This window comes from Xyrauchen texanus, chromosome 7 (genome assembly GCF_025860055.1).
Source record: "Xyrauchen texanus isolate HMW12.3.18 chromosome 7, RBS_HiC_50CHRs, whole genome shotgun sequence".
Taxonomy (NCBI): Eukaryota; Metazoa; Chordata; class Actinopteri; order Cypriniformes; family Catostomidae; genus Xyrauchen; species Xyrauchen texanus.
The window spans coordinates 39,957,082-39,974,475 of record NC_068282.1 but is presented as its reverse complement, the minus strand read 5'-3'; the positions used below and the strand labels follow the sequence as shown (position 1 = coordinate 39,974,475).

The 17,394-nt window shown below is 45.6% G+C and overlaps 1 protein-coding gene across 1 annotated transcript in view; it reads left to right on the top strand.

Moving 5' to 3' along the window:
• Positions 1 to 4,533: 4,533 nt before the first annotated feature.
• col5a2b (collagen, type V, alpha 2b) overlaps positions 4,534 to 17,394 on the top strand; it is a 58,468-nt gene continuing 45,607 nt past the window's right edge. The window contains exon 1 of the mRNA XM_052130083.1: positions 4,534 to 4,863. Within this exon, the coding sequence (XP_051986043.1) occupies positions 4,773 to 4,863 (91 nt within the window). The 5' untranslated portion in view covers positions 4,534 to 4,772. The remainder of the gene's footprint in view (positions 4,864 to 17,394) is intronic.

Below are 17,394 nucleotides of genomic sequence, written 5' to 3'. Positions count from 1 at the left end.
TATGAATTAATTTGATGCTGCCTTTATGTGCTTTTTGGAGTTCGTTTGAGGTCAGGTCAGGTCGCAAAAACCTGCTACTGGTACCATGTAACCCAGTACTACCTGTTTCATGGTCGAGCTTTCCGGCGACTAATCCGAAACCTCCATGGCCCTGTATAGGGAATGAGGAGGGTGGGTGTACACCCTGGCAAGATTAAAAGCAAGACTTGCTTTCAAGGGCGGATGAACTCTTCGGAGTCAACGGCCGTACACACAAAAATGGAGCTGGGATCCCATCAAGGCAATTGTACTGAGCATCGCTTTCTACTTTTGGCATTCCCCTGCACCCGGGCACTCTCGCAGACGTATTGGCTATGCCTTTCCTCTGATTACGTGTGCTCCGGGCGAGAGAAGCCCCTGACAAGTGATAGGACCACCCAGGGTAGCTTTAAAGTCCTGGCGGCAAGTTCACAGTGTTCATAGTGACCAAACTTGAATCGTCGACACGCGCAGAGGAAACCTGCGCCTGTAACTCACTCTTACAGAAATAACACCCAGAATGAGGTAGTTATCAGTTATAAGTCTGAATGATGGTGAGAACATTCAGGCGCCAGGGACCTTGTTCTAGAGTGGGAGGTGTTTTTAAACCTCATGGAAGCTACCGCCTGCTGAAGCTGGGCAGCCCCCGGCCAATAAGGTGCTCCACTCACCAACGAACAATCAGATGAGGTGGTCTGATTAGTTTGAAACAACCACCTCAAACAACAAAACTACTATTTTCTACCTGGAACGTCCGAACGATGATGACCGGAATGCCCACTGACAACGACCTTGACCCTGAGACAACATGCGCTAGGAAAACAGCTGTCATTGACACTGAACTTTCCAGGCGAAATGTGCATATTGCTGCCCTGCTGGAAACCCGACTTGCGGGTGCAGGTACCATCAAGGAGAGGAATTTCACTTTTTTCTGGTTTGGAAAGCCTGCTGATGAACCTCGTCTCTATGGCACAGGTTTTGCTGTCAAAAATACCATAGTTAACAGCATACAGACACCAGTTGCTGTTAGTGACAGAATCTCAGTCATGAAGCTCAATACACGACAGGGTACCATCAAAATCATCTCTGCTTATGCTCCGACGCTGGCTGCTGACCCTACTGTCAAGGATCACTTCTATTACGACCTTGAAAGTGCTTTAAACCCCTTGTCCGACTCTGAGCGTGTTGTGCTCTTAGGAGACTTAAATGCTCGAGTCGGAGATGACCATCAAGCCTGGCCTGACTGCATCGGGAAGTTTGGTGTTGGTCGAATGAACGAAAATGGTCAACGTTTATTAGAGCTCTGCTGTCGAAATAATCTGTGTATTACAAATACCATCTTTCCAGCGAAGAGACATCGTAAAATGACATGGTGTCACCCAAGATCAAATTCTTGGCATCAGCTGGACTTTATCATAGTAAGACAGAAGCAGAGAAAGGAGGTGCTCAACACACGCACCTACCATAGCGCAGACTGTGACACAGACCATAGTCTAGTTGTGTCTACAATGCAGCTGCAGCCAAGGCCCTACTATTGCCAGGCTAAACATTCCAAGAAAATTGATTAACAAAAACATGCATACCTGCGCTCAAAGAGGAGTACTGTAAGAAACTTGAGGAAGGCCTGAAGTCCATAGATAAAGAATCTGACCCTGACTCATACTGGGACTCGCTGAGAAATACTGTACATGACGCGGCGGTTAAGACTTTCGGAAGAAGAAAACGTCAAGATCTAGACTGGTATAAATCATCCATTGACACAATCCAACCTGTGTTAGAGGAAAAGAGGGAAGCACTAGCTCGTTTGAAGTCAAGACCCACTCGTCAAGCTCAGGAAAACTATCGCGCAGCAAGATCAACTGCCCAGGCAACTGTCCGGAGGTGTGTCCAGGTATTCTGGAACTCCCTCTGCTCTAGAATAGAAACCGCAAGAGACTCTGGAAATCTCAAGGAAATGTTTGCAGCCATCAAGACTGCAACAGGACCCACATCTCAAACTTGTAGTGTGTTAAAGAAGAAAGACGGATCTACTATAGATGATCAGATGGAGAAACTTAAAAGATGGATAGAGCACTACAACGAGCTATATGGAGCAGAGGGAAACGCTTGCCGTCAGACTCTCTTAAACCTCCCTCAATCTCAAATCCGTAATCACCTTGATGATGAACCTGACATTGCTGAGGTGTTATCCACCATTGAAAGTATGAATAAAGGAAAGGCACCAGGTGCAGATGAAATACCAAGTGAGCTGCTACAAGCGGGTCTAATCCCATTAGCCAGTCATCTTCATCAACTCATTCTGAAATGCTGGCATGCCAAACAAGTACCACAAGATTTCAAAGATGCAACGATCACCACTCTTTATAAGAACAAAGGCGATCGTGGTGACTGTAACAATTATCGAGGTATTTCATTGCTGTCTGTCACTGGCAAAGTACTTGCTCGTATTCTACTGAAACATTTGCAGGAAATCGCTGAAGATGCATATCCAGAATCACAGTCCGGGTTTCCGACCACAGCGATCAACTACTGATATGATCTTTGCTGTCCGACAACTGCAAAAGAAGTCACGAGAGCAGCGGCAACTGCTTTACATGGCTTTTGTTGACCTAACAAAAGCTTTTGACTATGTGGACAGAAAATCTCTTTTCCAGGTCCTTGAGAAAGCTGGCTGTCCACCTACTCTACTCTTACTGATTCAGTCATTTCATGACGGTATGCTGGGTAGGGTGAAGTTTGATGGTGAGCTGTCTGATACGTTTCCCATCAAACGAGGTGTAAAACAGGGCTGTGTATTAGCGCCTACACTGTTTGGTATTTACTTCTCATATGTAGTCAAAAGAGCATACGAAGACCTGGACAACAACACTGGTGTCTCTCTATTGTCACGTAACGATGGTAATTTCTTCCATCTGTCTCGTTTTAAAGCTAAAACAAAGACCCAGCAATTTGTTGTGCATGAACTACTCTACGCCGATGATGCTGCGTTATGCGCGTCATCTCCAGATCAGCTTCAAATCCTGATAGATCGATTAGCCGAATCATGTGACAAATTTGGACTCACCATAAACATGGAAAAGACTGTTACAATGTCACATGTCCATGACTTTCATACATTTACAATCAATAAGACCCCACTTAAAGAAGTTGAGAAGTTCACTTATTTGGGTTCTACAATAACTCGAAGTGCGACACTTGATCTTCAGTTGGGTGCCAGAATTGGTAAAGCGGCTTCTACCTTCGGAAGACTCACTAAACGAGTTTGGCGGAATAAGTACCTGTCCGTCTGAACTAAAGGCAGAATCTATGAAGCCTGTGTCCTGAGTATTCTCCTCTACGGAGCAGAAAGCTGGCCAACCTATCGCCCACAAGAAAGTAGACTCAGTGCTTTTCAAACCAGAAACCTACGGTTCATCATAGGAAAAACCTGGGAGGACAAGATGACAAACGAGGAACTCTTTAAGATAACTAATTCAGAACCTCTATCATCTAGGCTCAAATTTACTCGTCTTAGATGGGCAGGACATGTAAACAGAATGCCACCTTCCCGCATCCCTCATTCTATCCTCCATGGCGTTCTGGAAGAGGGAACTCGTCACACTGGTAGACCAAAGCTTCTCTTTAAAGGTGTACTCAAAAGAGATCTTGTGGACTTTGGCATTCAACCTGAATCATGGACCGTAGCATCAAGGAATCGGGATCAGTGGAGGGCTCAACTTCACAAAGGAAGACAACTAGACTACGCCAACAACCTTCTAAAGTTGAGGGAAAGACGGATGAAGTTAACCAACATGGACTAATGTGAACTACCCAAGCATTGTCATTCTTGACAGACACATGCCTAAACTGTAAAAAACTGGAGTTCGTTTGACTGAAAGGTTGAACTGTGTTGTTAGGACAAGATCGGTTGTCACATTAACACTGGAACAAGTTGTCTCAAGTATATCATGATTCACACAAGTAATCGTTGTATTAGATCCGAATTGTTTCTCCTAAAGTCGGACCTAATGTGCCGAATTCGGGGCAAGTGCCACAATGTGGCCAATGTTTTTGCCCTGAAAATGTTAACTGTGACAATTCAGTAATTATTATTTATTTTAGCCCAAAACGATGTTGTTGTTGTTTTTTTAGTATGTTACCCTTTCCATTTTTGCTGTAAGCCTTTTGTTCCTGGGAAATATCAGTGGCAATGTTCAAAAACGTTTATTATTTTTTATACTTCAAGGCAACTGTATACATCAAAAAATTATCATGACCCATTAGATAATGTTCACTGGGCTGTTCTGATATATATATATATATATATATATATATATATATATATATATATATATATATATATATATATATATATATATATATTGAACCATGCGATTTCACTTGCGCTGACTGGTAAAATCATTATAGTTTTCCTTTAATTAAAAGCCTGTGGTCATCTGCGTCATGCTCGTGGGCTTTGTGTTCTGATAGTGATACATGATACATTCTATTTTATGCTCTTCATAAGAGTGCATCACGTTAGAGAGTACTCTAGGAGTTATTTTAGCTCCAGATGAGAGGCTGGAAGAAAGAACCACAGGGCGGAGGTACAAGCGCAGTCTTAAGTTTTCAAACGGCGAGCGTCTGCGCGGAGGCTGGCAGCTGCGCTCTTCGGATAAAGTGGGCATCTCTCAGAGCGCATGGTGAAACTGTGATTTTCTGTTCACTACCTCCTCTGCTAAAGCACGGGCAAGGCCCGCGCCCCTGTTTTGAAAATGACGGCAACTCATCACCTCAGGATATCTATATGGCTGGCGATCACTGTAACACAGGTGTTATTGATTACGGGCCAGGACATCAAGACCGGTGAGTAACCTGCCTCACGTTTCACTAATCTGACAGAACAGGTCTTCATCACTGATGACCTGTATGGCGAGTATTATGACATTCTAATACATGGGAACTAGAAGTTGTTTTTTTGTAGTTGAACTTGGTTCACACCTGAATAATTCTACACCGACATACAATTGTCTGAGCCCACTTTCACTACAATATTTGCAGAACAGCCAGTTGCAACAAACTACAATTGTGACCTTAAGGAGCTATACTTTTTGAAATAACCCTTACAATTTGTTTTGTTTACCTAACATACTCAGACTGATTCATTGATGTTAAATAATTTTCAACCTTGAAATAAAAAAAATAAAAAAAACAGTAATTTAGATGGTACCACATAAAGCACATTTATATATATATATATATATATATATATATATATATATATATATATATATATATATATATATATATAGGATATTGTTGCAACTGGGAAAAGGGCTTTTTAAGGACATACATTATATTGATTTTCCAAGTATCTGTTGACATTGGTTCAAATAATATGATAAGTTGAAATTGAAAACACTTTTGGACAGATTTGTCATATTTATCTACATTAAATATGGGAATATCTGCATGAGAATATTATGAATGCCATTGTAAGTTATGTAAATGGTTTAAGTATTAAATAGAGTCAATAATATTGGATGCCGATTCAGTCTATTACAAACTGCTATTAGAAAAAAAAAGATTTGTGGTGACAGAAAAGTCTAGATATTTCTGTATGAAGTTAATTCTGTTTGCAGTTAATACGTACTAATGTATAATATGTAATTACATGATTTATTTGAATAGCATCAAATCTTAAGGTTGATTTTTAAACCATTAATAAATTCCTGATTTCATCAACTGGCAAGCTCAACTGTCCCGATCTGCTTTGCCATCTCTATCTGAGTTGGAGACATAATTTCATGGCCTTGCATGTAATGATGTGAGGTTTTCATGGACCAAAGCAGGCCACCAATTGTGGTCAAGCACTTCCCAAGGGAGAATGCGTGGCACACCCAATCATGAGACAGATGCGTTTGCCTGAAAATCAGCTATGCTATTTTCACATTTGTTTTAGATGAATCCCATTAAAACATTAAAAGTTTAATTGTTTATTGTTGAGTAGCCCAAGAAGAATTGATTGAGCCTTGCTGTAGAATCTAGAATGATCTAGATTCCTATAATTTTGAATGGTGATGCTTCCAGCCCTTTGAGCCTAATCTACAGTCTACATCTACATCTACATCACATCACATCACATCGGTCTTGTCTGATATACATAAAACAATGTGTGTCCTTCTCATAGTTATTATGCCATATGGAAACACGTCATGAGCCTTATGAGAGCCAGCTTGTACTGTTTGAAGAAGGGAAAGATGATATGTCAATCACAGGGTCTTTATACAAAATATAGCCTACAAAATCCATTCTATACATGTCTCTGAGTATATAGTTAAAACTTCGGACAGAGGGTGTGCCTTTTTGCTTTGACAGAAATAAAAGTTGCCCACAGGCTAAAGTTAAGCACAACCTATAATAGAGGCTGCTGTGGTTTTCCCAAAATAATGTCTGCTTTTCCACTAAACTGGTACTTACTGTCTTTTCAAAATTGTGCTATAAAAAAGGCCAGTTTCATAGAGCTGAATAGCAACAGGTGCTGATGTTAGTAGTTTCACTGCTTCAATGCCTTACAGTCAATACAGAAAGCTGAGAATTTAGATATGTTTTAGGTTTTCAACATGGTTGAAGGAGTTTTTTATTGTTGACTGATCACTGATGATGGATTACTACCTATTGCATAATTCAAATCAGGGACAAAAAACGATATGTTTTTTCATTTCGGTTCATTCTGAGCAGAAACAGTATTTTTTTGTTTGATAAAGGATAATAGCATTCTTTTTTAAATGACTCGGTTGTAAGGGTGGGTGACCAGTTGCTGTGTAGCCAGATCTCGCAAGAAAAACAAAAGCGACCTAGTCTGGAAAAACAAGCTCCATTTAAATTTTTTTTTAAAATCATAACAAGCAATTCATACAGTAGCCGATATAAAATAATGTTTTTTATTTAGCACATTAAAAAAAAAAATCCCCCAAAATAAAATCAGTTAACAGCCAAAATCTTTCTCATTTGCATACACGCTCACACTGCATGTTTGAAATGTACTCGTGCATGTATATGTAGTAATTATTTATAGTTGCCAATAAAGTCTTCAGCATGTCTTGGAAGGCTTCATATTCCAGCTGCTCTCTTTAGTGTTCACCACAGCAGACCATCTGTGATCTGCATATTTGACTTGGCACAAATTTAATGCTGGATGCCCTTCCTGATGCAACCAGTGGCTGTGGGACTCTCACTCACAACTATGGGGCAATTTTAGAGTCTCCAATTCACTTAACTTGCATGTTTTTAGACTGTGGGGGAAACTGGAGAACCTGGAGGAAACCCATGTGAACACACAAACTCCACACAGAAAGGCCTGGTTGAGTCTGGACTCGAACACAGGACCATCTTGCTATGAGGCGACAGTGCTACCCACTGAGCCACCATGCCACCTTATTATTATGTTCTACTAAAAAGAGTAAAGCCCCATTTTTTGGGCATCATGAAATGGTGTAATTCTGAAAATATTCTGTGATAAACCATTTAGTCTTTGGTTACATGAAAAAATATATTAACCGGTTACCAGCATTTAAAAATAATGTTTTCACTCTGAAACAATCAAATCAGACTTTGTACTTCTTTACATTTACATTCGGAAAAAAATAAAATTTTGGTTTTCGGTTTACGTTTTTGTTCCTTGAACAGTTTTTAGTCCCTACTTCAAATACATAAAAAATGAGGACTGTTAGCAAAGTGCACGGAAATTCCACTCAGTCTTCTTAATTACTTGGAATGTCTGTATGACATAATTTGGAGCTTTGCTGAAACAATTACAGCTGTCACAAAACTTTGATAAGAGAAGGGCCAACAAATATTTTCTTAAAATAATACTTACAGTACCTTCCATAATGCTGTCTGCACTTTTATATACATAGATTAAAGCATTTAAAACAGCATTAAAGACCTTTCATACCATCAAACACATTATCACGTAATGACAGCCCTCAGGATAGTCTCTTATGTGACAGGGTTAGAGCATAAGAATTTGACTGTCTGCCATCCCTGTCAAGCTACAGTGTCTAATCAAGAGTTATCCCTGTCTGGCGCTGTCTCTCAGAGCCACAGACAACCTCAGCACAGACACTTTTTACTATGTTAGATTTATTTACCTAGTTTGCACATACCAAAGACTTCCACTGTTGTTTATAAAATAGAAATAATCCTCTGTAACAGAAAGAAATGAAGTAAGGTTTCAAGCTGCTCAAACAAAGAAGTAAATTCAACAGATAGGAAGAAGCCCCATCATTTGGCATTAAGCTTTTGAAGGATGAAGCCTTGAAGTGGGACACGAATGGGGCCATTATAGGGCTGAGAGAAAAAGGGCTGAAGGTCTCCTGCTGCAGACCTCAATGATAGGGTGTGGCATATGATATGATCACCAGTTAAATGAGGGCAAACAGAGTGGGATGAAAGGTGGCCTTGGTCTAGCTCAGAGAGTTTAAAATACAGCCTATTACCTGATACTTTGATTTTATAGTTATGTTACCAACATCACCTTCAGAATTTGAAGGATCTGAAGAGGTTCTGTATGGAGGAATGGCCTCAGATCCCTTGCCATGTGTTCTCCAACCTCATTATACATTATAGGTGAAGACACATAGCTGTTGTCTTGGCAAAGGGGGGTTGCACAAAGTATTGAATATGTGTCAATAATTGTGCAACACATATATTTGCCAAAAATACTTGTTTATTGATAAAACTTGTGTTGTGTTTGCAATTGTTTGATATCCATTGGGAGATTTTGGGAATATTTTGCATGAAAGATCAAAAGGATAAACAATAAAGACATATTTTCACAGCCTTCTTTGCTCATATTTAACAAGGGTGCCAATATTTTTGGCCACCACTGTAAAAGGACGGTTACTGAGATTAAGTGAGTAGTATTCGTCTGGTCATGGGATTCTAACATGGCAGCCCCCATGTGCGGACCCTCTGCATGTAAAATAAAGCAGCTTTTATAAGGTTACTGATATGACTGGAATGTTAATTTTAATGTAAGTGGTCATGATTTTCTACATATAATGCAAAAGTACAATTCATGTCTTTAGGAATTTTTAATGAGGAAAAAATTATGAGTGCACCTTTAAAAGATATTACTTAAAAGATCTCATTTGTCTTTATATAACAGGCTCTGTAAACCAAGAAAAAAAAAATCAATCAGAAAACACGGTGGCAGCTCTTTAGCATTCCCATTCATCTTAATGGCAGTTGCTCGGTTGGCGTATGCTTTGCTTGTGCGCACTAAGTTCCGGAGACAGGTCTTTTTGAGCCAATCATGAGCCATAAATGCTAATTACTATGGAGCTGCATGAACATGTTTTCAAGGTTTCAAGTTTTATTTAAATTACACAATGAAATGCGTTCTTTCAGTTTTCACTTTTTTTTTTTTTGCTGAATAATGAAAAGTTGAAAAAAAGAATCTGAATGAACTTTTTTTAACTAGGACTACATTGTTATTTTCGATTACATAAATACGTAAAGCATTTTAATAATGCCTTGTAAAACATCCAAAAGTAGAATAAATAATAGAGAGAGTGCTGCAGGAGCAATGCTAATATATAATAGCTCACCCAAATATTTACATTTCTGAGATCCTGTACTCACCCTCCCAACTAAATATACAAACATTGTTACAAACGTAGATTTTTAAAAGGATGCTTCAGCTCTGTAGGTCCTCACAATGCAAGTGAATAGGTACCAACATTTTGAATCTCCAAAATACACATAAAGAAAGCATAAAAGTAATTCAAATCATACATTTTCCTTCCTGCCCAGTAGGTGGCAATATGCACAAAGAATGCATCTCTCCAAAAACAAAAGAAGAAGAATGTGAAAGTGAAGGTGGAGATTGATTGTAAAAAAGGACTTAAATATTGATCTGTTTCTCACCCACACATATCATATCACTTTTGTAGATATGGATTTAACCACTGGAGTGGAATGGATTACTAGAATGCTGCATTTATGTCCTTTTGGAGATTCAAAATGTTGGTACCCGTTTACTTGCATTGTGAGGACCTACAGAGCTGAAATATTCTTCTAATAATCTTCATTTGTGTTCAGCAGAAGATAGACATTCATACACATCTGGAATTGCATTAGGGTGAGGAAATGACGAGAGAATTTTCATATTGGGGTTAACTATCCTTTTAAGGAGAAAGGGCATGAAAAATAATTTCTGAAAGTGAATGAGATTTGAAAACGGGGCAGTTTTCAGTGCCGCCTTACAATACCTCACAATACCCCACACTTTAAGAACCACTGAACTATTATGACATTAGAATGTGTTATCATTGACAACATGTCTTATTATATTGAGTAGAATTCACATGAGATCAGCAAAATAAGTTGTTTTAACCACTTGATGATGATTTAAAGTAATATTGATGCAGTGTGTAATTTGTCATGTTTACATTCTGCCTACATGATTCTAATGTGCTAACGTGCTATACAGACTTCTATAATGTGCACCAGTTACCATTTGTTATTGTATTTTATGATGATTTTAATATAGCTTTCGGCTGCATATGGCACATGTATGAAGCAGCATATTAGACAATAGTATGAATGGGCACTTCAGAGTATTTGAGTAGATTTGGTTCCTTTTGAAGACTAATAAACACACACACACACACACACACACACACACACACACACACACACACACACACACACACACACACACACACACACACACACACACACACGCACACAACATGGTCTTGGAAAATGCATCTGTATGAACAATCATTCAAATAGAAGTTTGTACCAGTTTACTCTGCTATGTTCATGTTGACTGAACTTTACTGTCTGAAGAACGTAACCGGAATTAGCTGTCAGCCTCAAAGTAGGGGGAGCACCGGGTCACACTCACTGATAATTTGAACCAGTGGCAGTATGAAGGTGTTAAGCAGCCGATATAAAGCTTCCTGAGTGTTCGCGCTGACAAACAATTTTGAACCACCTTGTTCGCTTTTAGATTTACCTTGAAGTACACTCACAGAGCACTTTATTAGGAACAACATGGTCCAACTTTTGAATTACTAACGGAGGCTTGGACACATCATTTGTTTTGAACCAGCAACGGCAGATTCTGATCCGTAGCGTAATAAAGTAGTTCCATGCACAAATGCATTTTTATGACCGTACTCGTTTAATTCCTAATTTTTTAAAATGTACTTGTTCATTGAACTGTTGTATATAAGCAATATCACACTCACAATCGTGTTATATGGCCCTACATCAGCACTGCTGTAATTACCTACAGCACTCCGCCTGCGGCCTCGTGCCTGCGGCCGAATCACAGCAGTGCTGATGTACTGCCATATAGCACTCTTGCTCGTGTGATATTGCTTAACTCTTCAATGGCTGTCAATTGAGAAAGATGCTTTTTACCCCCATGGTAGTGTAGTTACAACAAGGTGACCCCTTGGTTTGTCCAAAGAACGACAGACGTGGAGAGAGAAACATACAATTATGTTTGGCGTTGTGGCGCAGAAATCACTTACAGCTGCTTCAATATAGGATCTCTATGTAAGAAGCTTGTCAATCAATTTACTATTTTTTTTTAATCTCTTTTGATTGATTGATTGATTGATACATGACGGTGGTAAATACCACAATCCTAGTTTTTTGTATTCACAATAAATGTTGTAAACTATAGTGTTTTGGTGGGAATAATGGTTACCATGGTACATTTTTGTAAGGGCTGTTTGCTGACAGCTTGCTTTCAGACATGTCAATGAATAAATGTGATGTAAGTATGTCAGTGTCAAATAATAGAGTCTGCCATTCCACACACAGCGTTAACCTCTTCACTGAGGGAGACTATGAAGCAGACAATTTTCTGCCACCGCCCTGGCAGTAGATGACCAGAGTGGTATCTAAGGATTAAAAACAAATCTAAAAGAAACGTCTAGGTTACGTATGTAACCTCCGTTCCCCGATGGAGGGAATGAGACATTGTGTCAGAGAAGCAACACTAGGGGTCTCTCTTGAGCGCCGATATTCACCTCTGAACTATGAAAAAAGGCCAATGAGAGTTGGGAACCAGTATTTGCATGTCCCGCCCCCGGACATACGGGTATTTAAGCGGCGCAAATACGGGAGTTCATTCAGGATTTTTCTGAGGAGCCGGAAATGGTCCGGCCACAACAGGGGCTCGGCTCAGCGACGTGGCAGGGGAGACACAACGTCTCGTTCCCTCCATCGGGGAACGGAGGTTACATACGTAACCTAGACTTTCCCCTTCTGTTGCTCTCTCCACGTTGTGTCAGAGAAGCGACACTAGGGGTCCACTTAAAAAGAGCCATGCGCTGAGCCGTGTACGTGATCTGCTGATACAGGAGCGAGCAGGTATTCCTACGTGCAGAACGACCAACTGTATCAGGCTGCACGTACCCTTCCCCAATGCCCCATTTAAGCCATCAAGATTCCTTATCGTTACCCTGGAGGGGGGAACAAGGTGATGGCCGCCAACATGGGAACGGGCCAGCCTGGCTGGGCCTCTTTTCTCTCTATGTTTCTCGCATAGAGCAACTACGGTCGGGGCCCTTACACGCATTGAGGGAAGGGGGTCTTAGCCCTTATTAGGGCGGAGAAGACCCTGCGGAGGCCACACCTACCCGGGAGGGGAGGCAAATTTTGAGTGGCAAATACATCGCATGGCCTATACTTAGGTCTTATGCTGAAAAGTAGTGCGGTGGTAAATCCAGCCTCGCAGAGGGGGGAAGCATACAGCATGGCAACCGAGGCAGCTGTAACTGCCTAAGGGAAACACGGAGTCAACTCGTGAGGGGACAGAACCGTGGTTTTACACACAGGGGGAGTCCGAACAGGAGGCCTTACCTGTGGGGCACCTATACCAGTACAGGGTAGCTTGCGGTACCCGCAGTGGTTTGGGTCGGCGAGTTCCTCCGCAGAACTGCGACCCACGAGGGCTAGGGAGGAGTCAACCAGTGTCCCAAACCTGGGATCTCCTGGGAATGAAGGCGCACTGTTTCCCCTGGTTAGGGGGAAGGGCGCTGGGTGCAAGCGATTCACCCGGTCAGATCGTGGACGTGCCACCGAGTTCTACGGGCTCGGTACCTGAGAGAACACGGGACGATACTGACTCAACTCGGAGATTGTAGAATCTCGCAAAAGTGTTAGGTGTTGCCCAGCCCGCTGCTCTACAAATGTCTGCTAGGGCAGTGCCCCTAGCCAGTGCCCACGAGGACGCAACACTCCTGGTGGAGTGGGCTCGGACCCGCAAAGGGGGGGGCACGGCCTGGGTGTGATAAGCCAGGGAAATGGCGTCAACAACCCAGTGGGCAAGTCTCTGCTTGGAGACAGCATTCCCTTTCTGCTGTCCCCCAAAGCAGACGAAGAGCTGCTCAGAGCGTCTGGTGCTCTGTGTGCGGTCCAGGTAAATACGTAAGGCACGTACTGGACACAGCAGTGAAAGGGCTGGGTCTGCCTCCTCCCGGGGCAGCGCTTGCAGGTTCACCACCTGATCCCTGAAGGGTGTGGTAGGAACCTTGGGCACGTAGCCCGGTCGCGGTCTTAGTATCACGAAAGTGTCCACCGGACCGAACTCCAGGCAAGCGTCGCTAACAGAGAACGCATGCAGGTCCCCGACCCTCTTGATGGAAGCGAGCGCGATCAGCAGGGCGGTCTTGAGAGAGAGGGCCCTGAGTCCAACTGAGTCAAGCGGCTCGAAGGGGGGTCTCCGGAGTCCCATAAGGACGACCGAGAGATCCCAGGAGGGAAACAGGTTAGGCCGGGAGGGAGTCATCCTCCGGGCACCTTTTAGGAACCTGACGATTAAGTCGTGCTTACCAAGAGACTTGCCGTCTACCGTGTCGTGGTGGGCCGCGATAGCGGCAACATACACCTTGAGGGTGGAGGGGGACAGCCTCCTCTCCAGCCTCTCCTGAAGAAACACGAGCACTGACCTAACTGCGCACTTCTGCGGGTCTTCGGCTCCGGAAGAACACCAGTCCGTGAACTGACGCCACTTCAGGGCGTAAAGATGCCTGGACGAAGGGGCTCTGGCTTGGTTAATAGTGTCTATGATGGCCGAAGGTAGGCCAGCTAGATCCTCCGCGTCCCGTCCAGGGACCAGACTTGGAGATTCCAGAGGTCTGGATGCGGATGCCAGAACGTGCCCCGTCCCTGAGAAAGAAGGTCCTTCCTCAGGGGAATTCGCCAGGGAGGGGCTGTCATGAGGAGCGTGAGATCCGAAAACCACGTCCGGTTGGGCCAGTAGGGGGCCACCAGAGTGACTTGCTCCTTGTCCTCCCTGACCTTGCATAGCACCTGTGCAAGAAGGCTCACTGGGGGAAAAGCGTACTTGCGCAGCCCCGCGGGCCAGCTGTGCGCCAGAGCATCTGTCCCAAGGGGAGCCTCTGTGAGGGCATACCAGAGCGGACAGTGGTAGGTTTCCTGGGAGGCAAACAGGTCTACCTGGGCCTTGCCGAACCTGTCCCAAATCAGCTGGACCGATTGGGGGTGGAGCCTCCACTCTCCGCCGGGCAAGTTTTGTCTTGACAGTGCGTCCGCTATCACATTGAGGTTGCCGGGGATGTGAGTGGCGCGCAGTGACTCCAGTCGCTGCTGACTCCAAAGGAGGAGACGACGGGCGAGCTGTGATATGTGGAGGGAGCGTACTCCGCCTTGGCGGTTTATGTTGGCCACCACCGTGGTGCTGTCTGTCCTGACTAGGACGTGCTTGCCACGAATCAACGGAAGAAATTTCTTCAGGGCAAGAAAAACGGCCAGCAGCTCTAGGCAGTTGATGTGCCAGCGCAGCGGGCCTCGGTTCCACCGGCCTGCGGCTGCGCGCCCGTTGCACACGGCGCCCCAACCCAATTTGGAGGCGTCGGTTGTAACCAGAACGCGACGGGACACCTGCTGCAAGGGTACTCCTGCCCGTAGAAAGCAGAGGTCTGTCCAGGGTTTGAAGGTTTGGCGGCAGGCAGGGGTAACTTCCACGCCGTTCGTGCCGTGGCGCCATGCTCGTCTCGGGACTCGAGTCTGGAGCCAATGCTGAAGTGGTCTCATATGCATCAACCCCAGTGGCGCGGCCGCCGCGGAGGATGCCATATGCCCCAGGAGCCGTTGGAAACGTTTCAAAGGGACCACGGTGCCTGGTTCGAAAGAAGCGAGGCATTCCAGCACTGACTGAGCACGCTCGTTGGAGAGACGTGCTGTCATTGAGACTGAGTCTAACTCCAAACCGAGAAAAGAGATGCTCTGGACCGGGGTGAGCTTGCTCTTTTCCCAGTTGACCTGAAACCCTAAACGGCCGAGGTGCTCGAGCACCTGGTCTCTGTGTGCGCATAGTAATTCCTGCGAGGAGGCCAAAATGAGCCAATCGTCGAGGTAATTGAGTATGCGTATGCCCGCTCCTCGTAGCGGGGCAAGAGCCGCCTCTGCGACCTTCGTGAAGACGCGAGGGGACAGAGACAGGCCGAAGGGGAGGACCTTGTACTGATACGCCTGGCCGTCGAACGCGAACCGTAGAAAGGGTCGATGTCGAGGGCGAATTGAGACGTGGAAGTACGCGTCCTTCAGGTCTACCGCTGTGAACCAATCTAGATGCCGGACGCCAGATCAAATTTGTTTCTGGGTAAGCATTTTGAACGGGAGTTTGGACAAGGTCCGATTGAAAACTCGCAGGTCCAAGATCGGTCGTATGCCGCCGCCTTTCTTGGGTACAACGAAGTAAGGGCTGTAGAAACCCTTCTTCGTTTCGGTCGGAGGGACAGGCTCTATCGCGTCCTTGATTAGAAGGGAGGCGATTTCCTCGCGCAGGGAGTGGGCATGTTCGCCGTGCACTGCGGAGGAACGAACGCCCACGAAGGGGGGCGGAGACCTGGCAAACTGAATTGCGTAACCGAGTCGGATGGTCCGGTGCAGCCACCGTGACGAGCTGGGCAGTGAAAGCCATGCCTCTAAGCTCCGTACTAGGGGCACCAAGGGGACGAGTATTTTGGACGTACCCGGCGGGGCTTTGCAGCAGTGCGTAACAGGTAACGCGGCATCGGGAGGCGCTGTGGTGCTGAGAATAAACTCAAAGCACTTACCTTGTTCCGCGCACCCGGTAGGGGGCGGGTTCGTGACTGAGGAGGAGGTCTGATGCTGGCGTCCTCTGGACTCGTCTGAACCGACTGGCCGGGGAACAGTCGTGGGGCTGAGGGCGGGAGCACCGCATCCTGGGCGCCGAGACTGTTGAGGCCTGAAAGCACAGTGCCGTGAGAACGGCATTTGCGGGCCATGTGACCCAGAGGTAAAGGGAATAGCTCTTTTATTGAGAATTTGGCAAATGAAAAAACAAAAGATTCTCCTCCCGGCCCTCCACTGGGGGACGGAGTGGTCTTACCACCTCCGGAGCTAACTTCTTGTCCTCTGGGTCCGCTGTCTCAGGGACGCTTGGGAGCCTTCCGGGTCCTCGAAGGGGTCCGTGAGGCAGGGGGCGTACGCTTCCTGCGGTTTGCTCGACGCCGGGGCTGAGAGCTGGGCCCAGGTTGGGGCGGAGCAGAAGGTCTTCTGGCCGCGGGAGGACGCCCTCGGCGAGCAGGTGGGGCCTGGGCCGTGGCGGCAAGCTTGCGGCGTGGCATGATGTGCGAAATGGCCTCCGTCTGCTTCTTCACCAGGGAGAACTGCTGGGCAAAGTCCTCAACGGTGTCGCCGAAGAGGCCGAACTGGGAGACAGGGGCGTTGAGGAAGCGAGTCTTGTCAGCTTCACGCATCTCAACCAATTCCAGCCATTGCTGACGTTCCTGGACCACCAGAGTGGCCATCGTCTGCCCGAGTGCCTGCGCTGTGACCTTCGTCGCTCTCAGGGCGAGGTCGGTCGCTGAGCGCAGTTCCTGCAGCGTGTCAGGATCAGGGCCACCCCCGTGCATGTTGTGAAGTGCCTTGGCTTGGTGGACCTGCAGGAGAGCCATGGCATGCAGGGCGGAAGTGGCGCGTCCGGTAGCGCTGTAGGCCTTCGCGGTGAGCGAGGATGTTGCTCTACAGGACCGGGAAGGGAGTACAGGGCGGCCCCGCCAGGTGGTAGTGCTTCCGGGACATAAGTGGAGCGCAACAGCTCTATCCACCTGGGGGATCTCTGTGTACCCGTGGCGCGCTCCGCCGTCGAGGGTGGCAAGGGCGGATGAGCAGGTGGTGGTGCGACGAGTGGAGAGGGGTGCTCTCCACGAAGACGTCAGCTCATCATGCACCTCCGGGAAGAAAGGAACCGGGGGGGCGAGGCTGTGAGCGGCGCCCAACGCCCAAGAACCAATCGTCCAGCCGTGATGGCTGTGGGGAGGATGGAGGGTTCCAATCCAGACCCACGCTGTTGGCTGCCCGGGAAAGCATATCGGA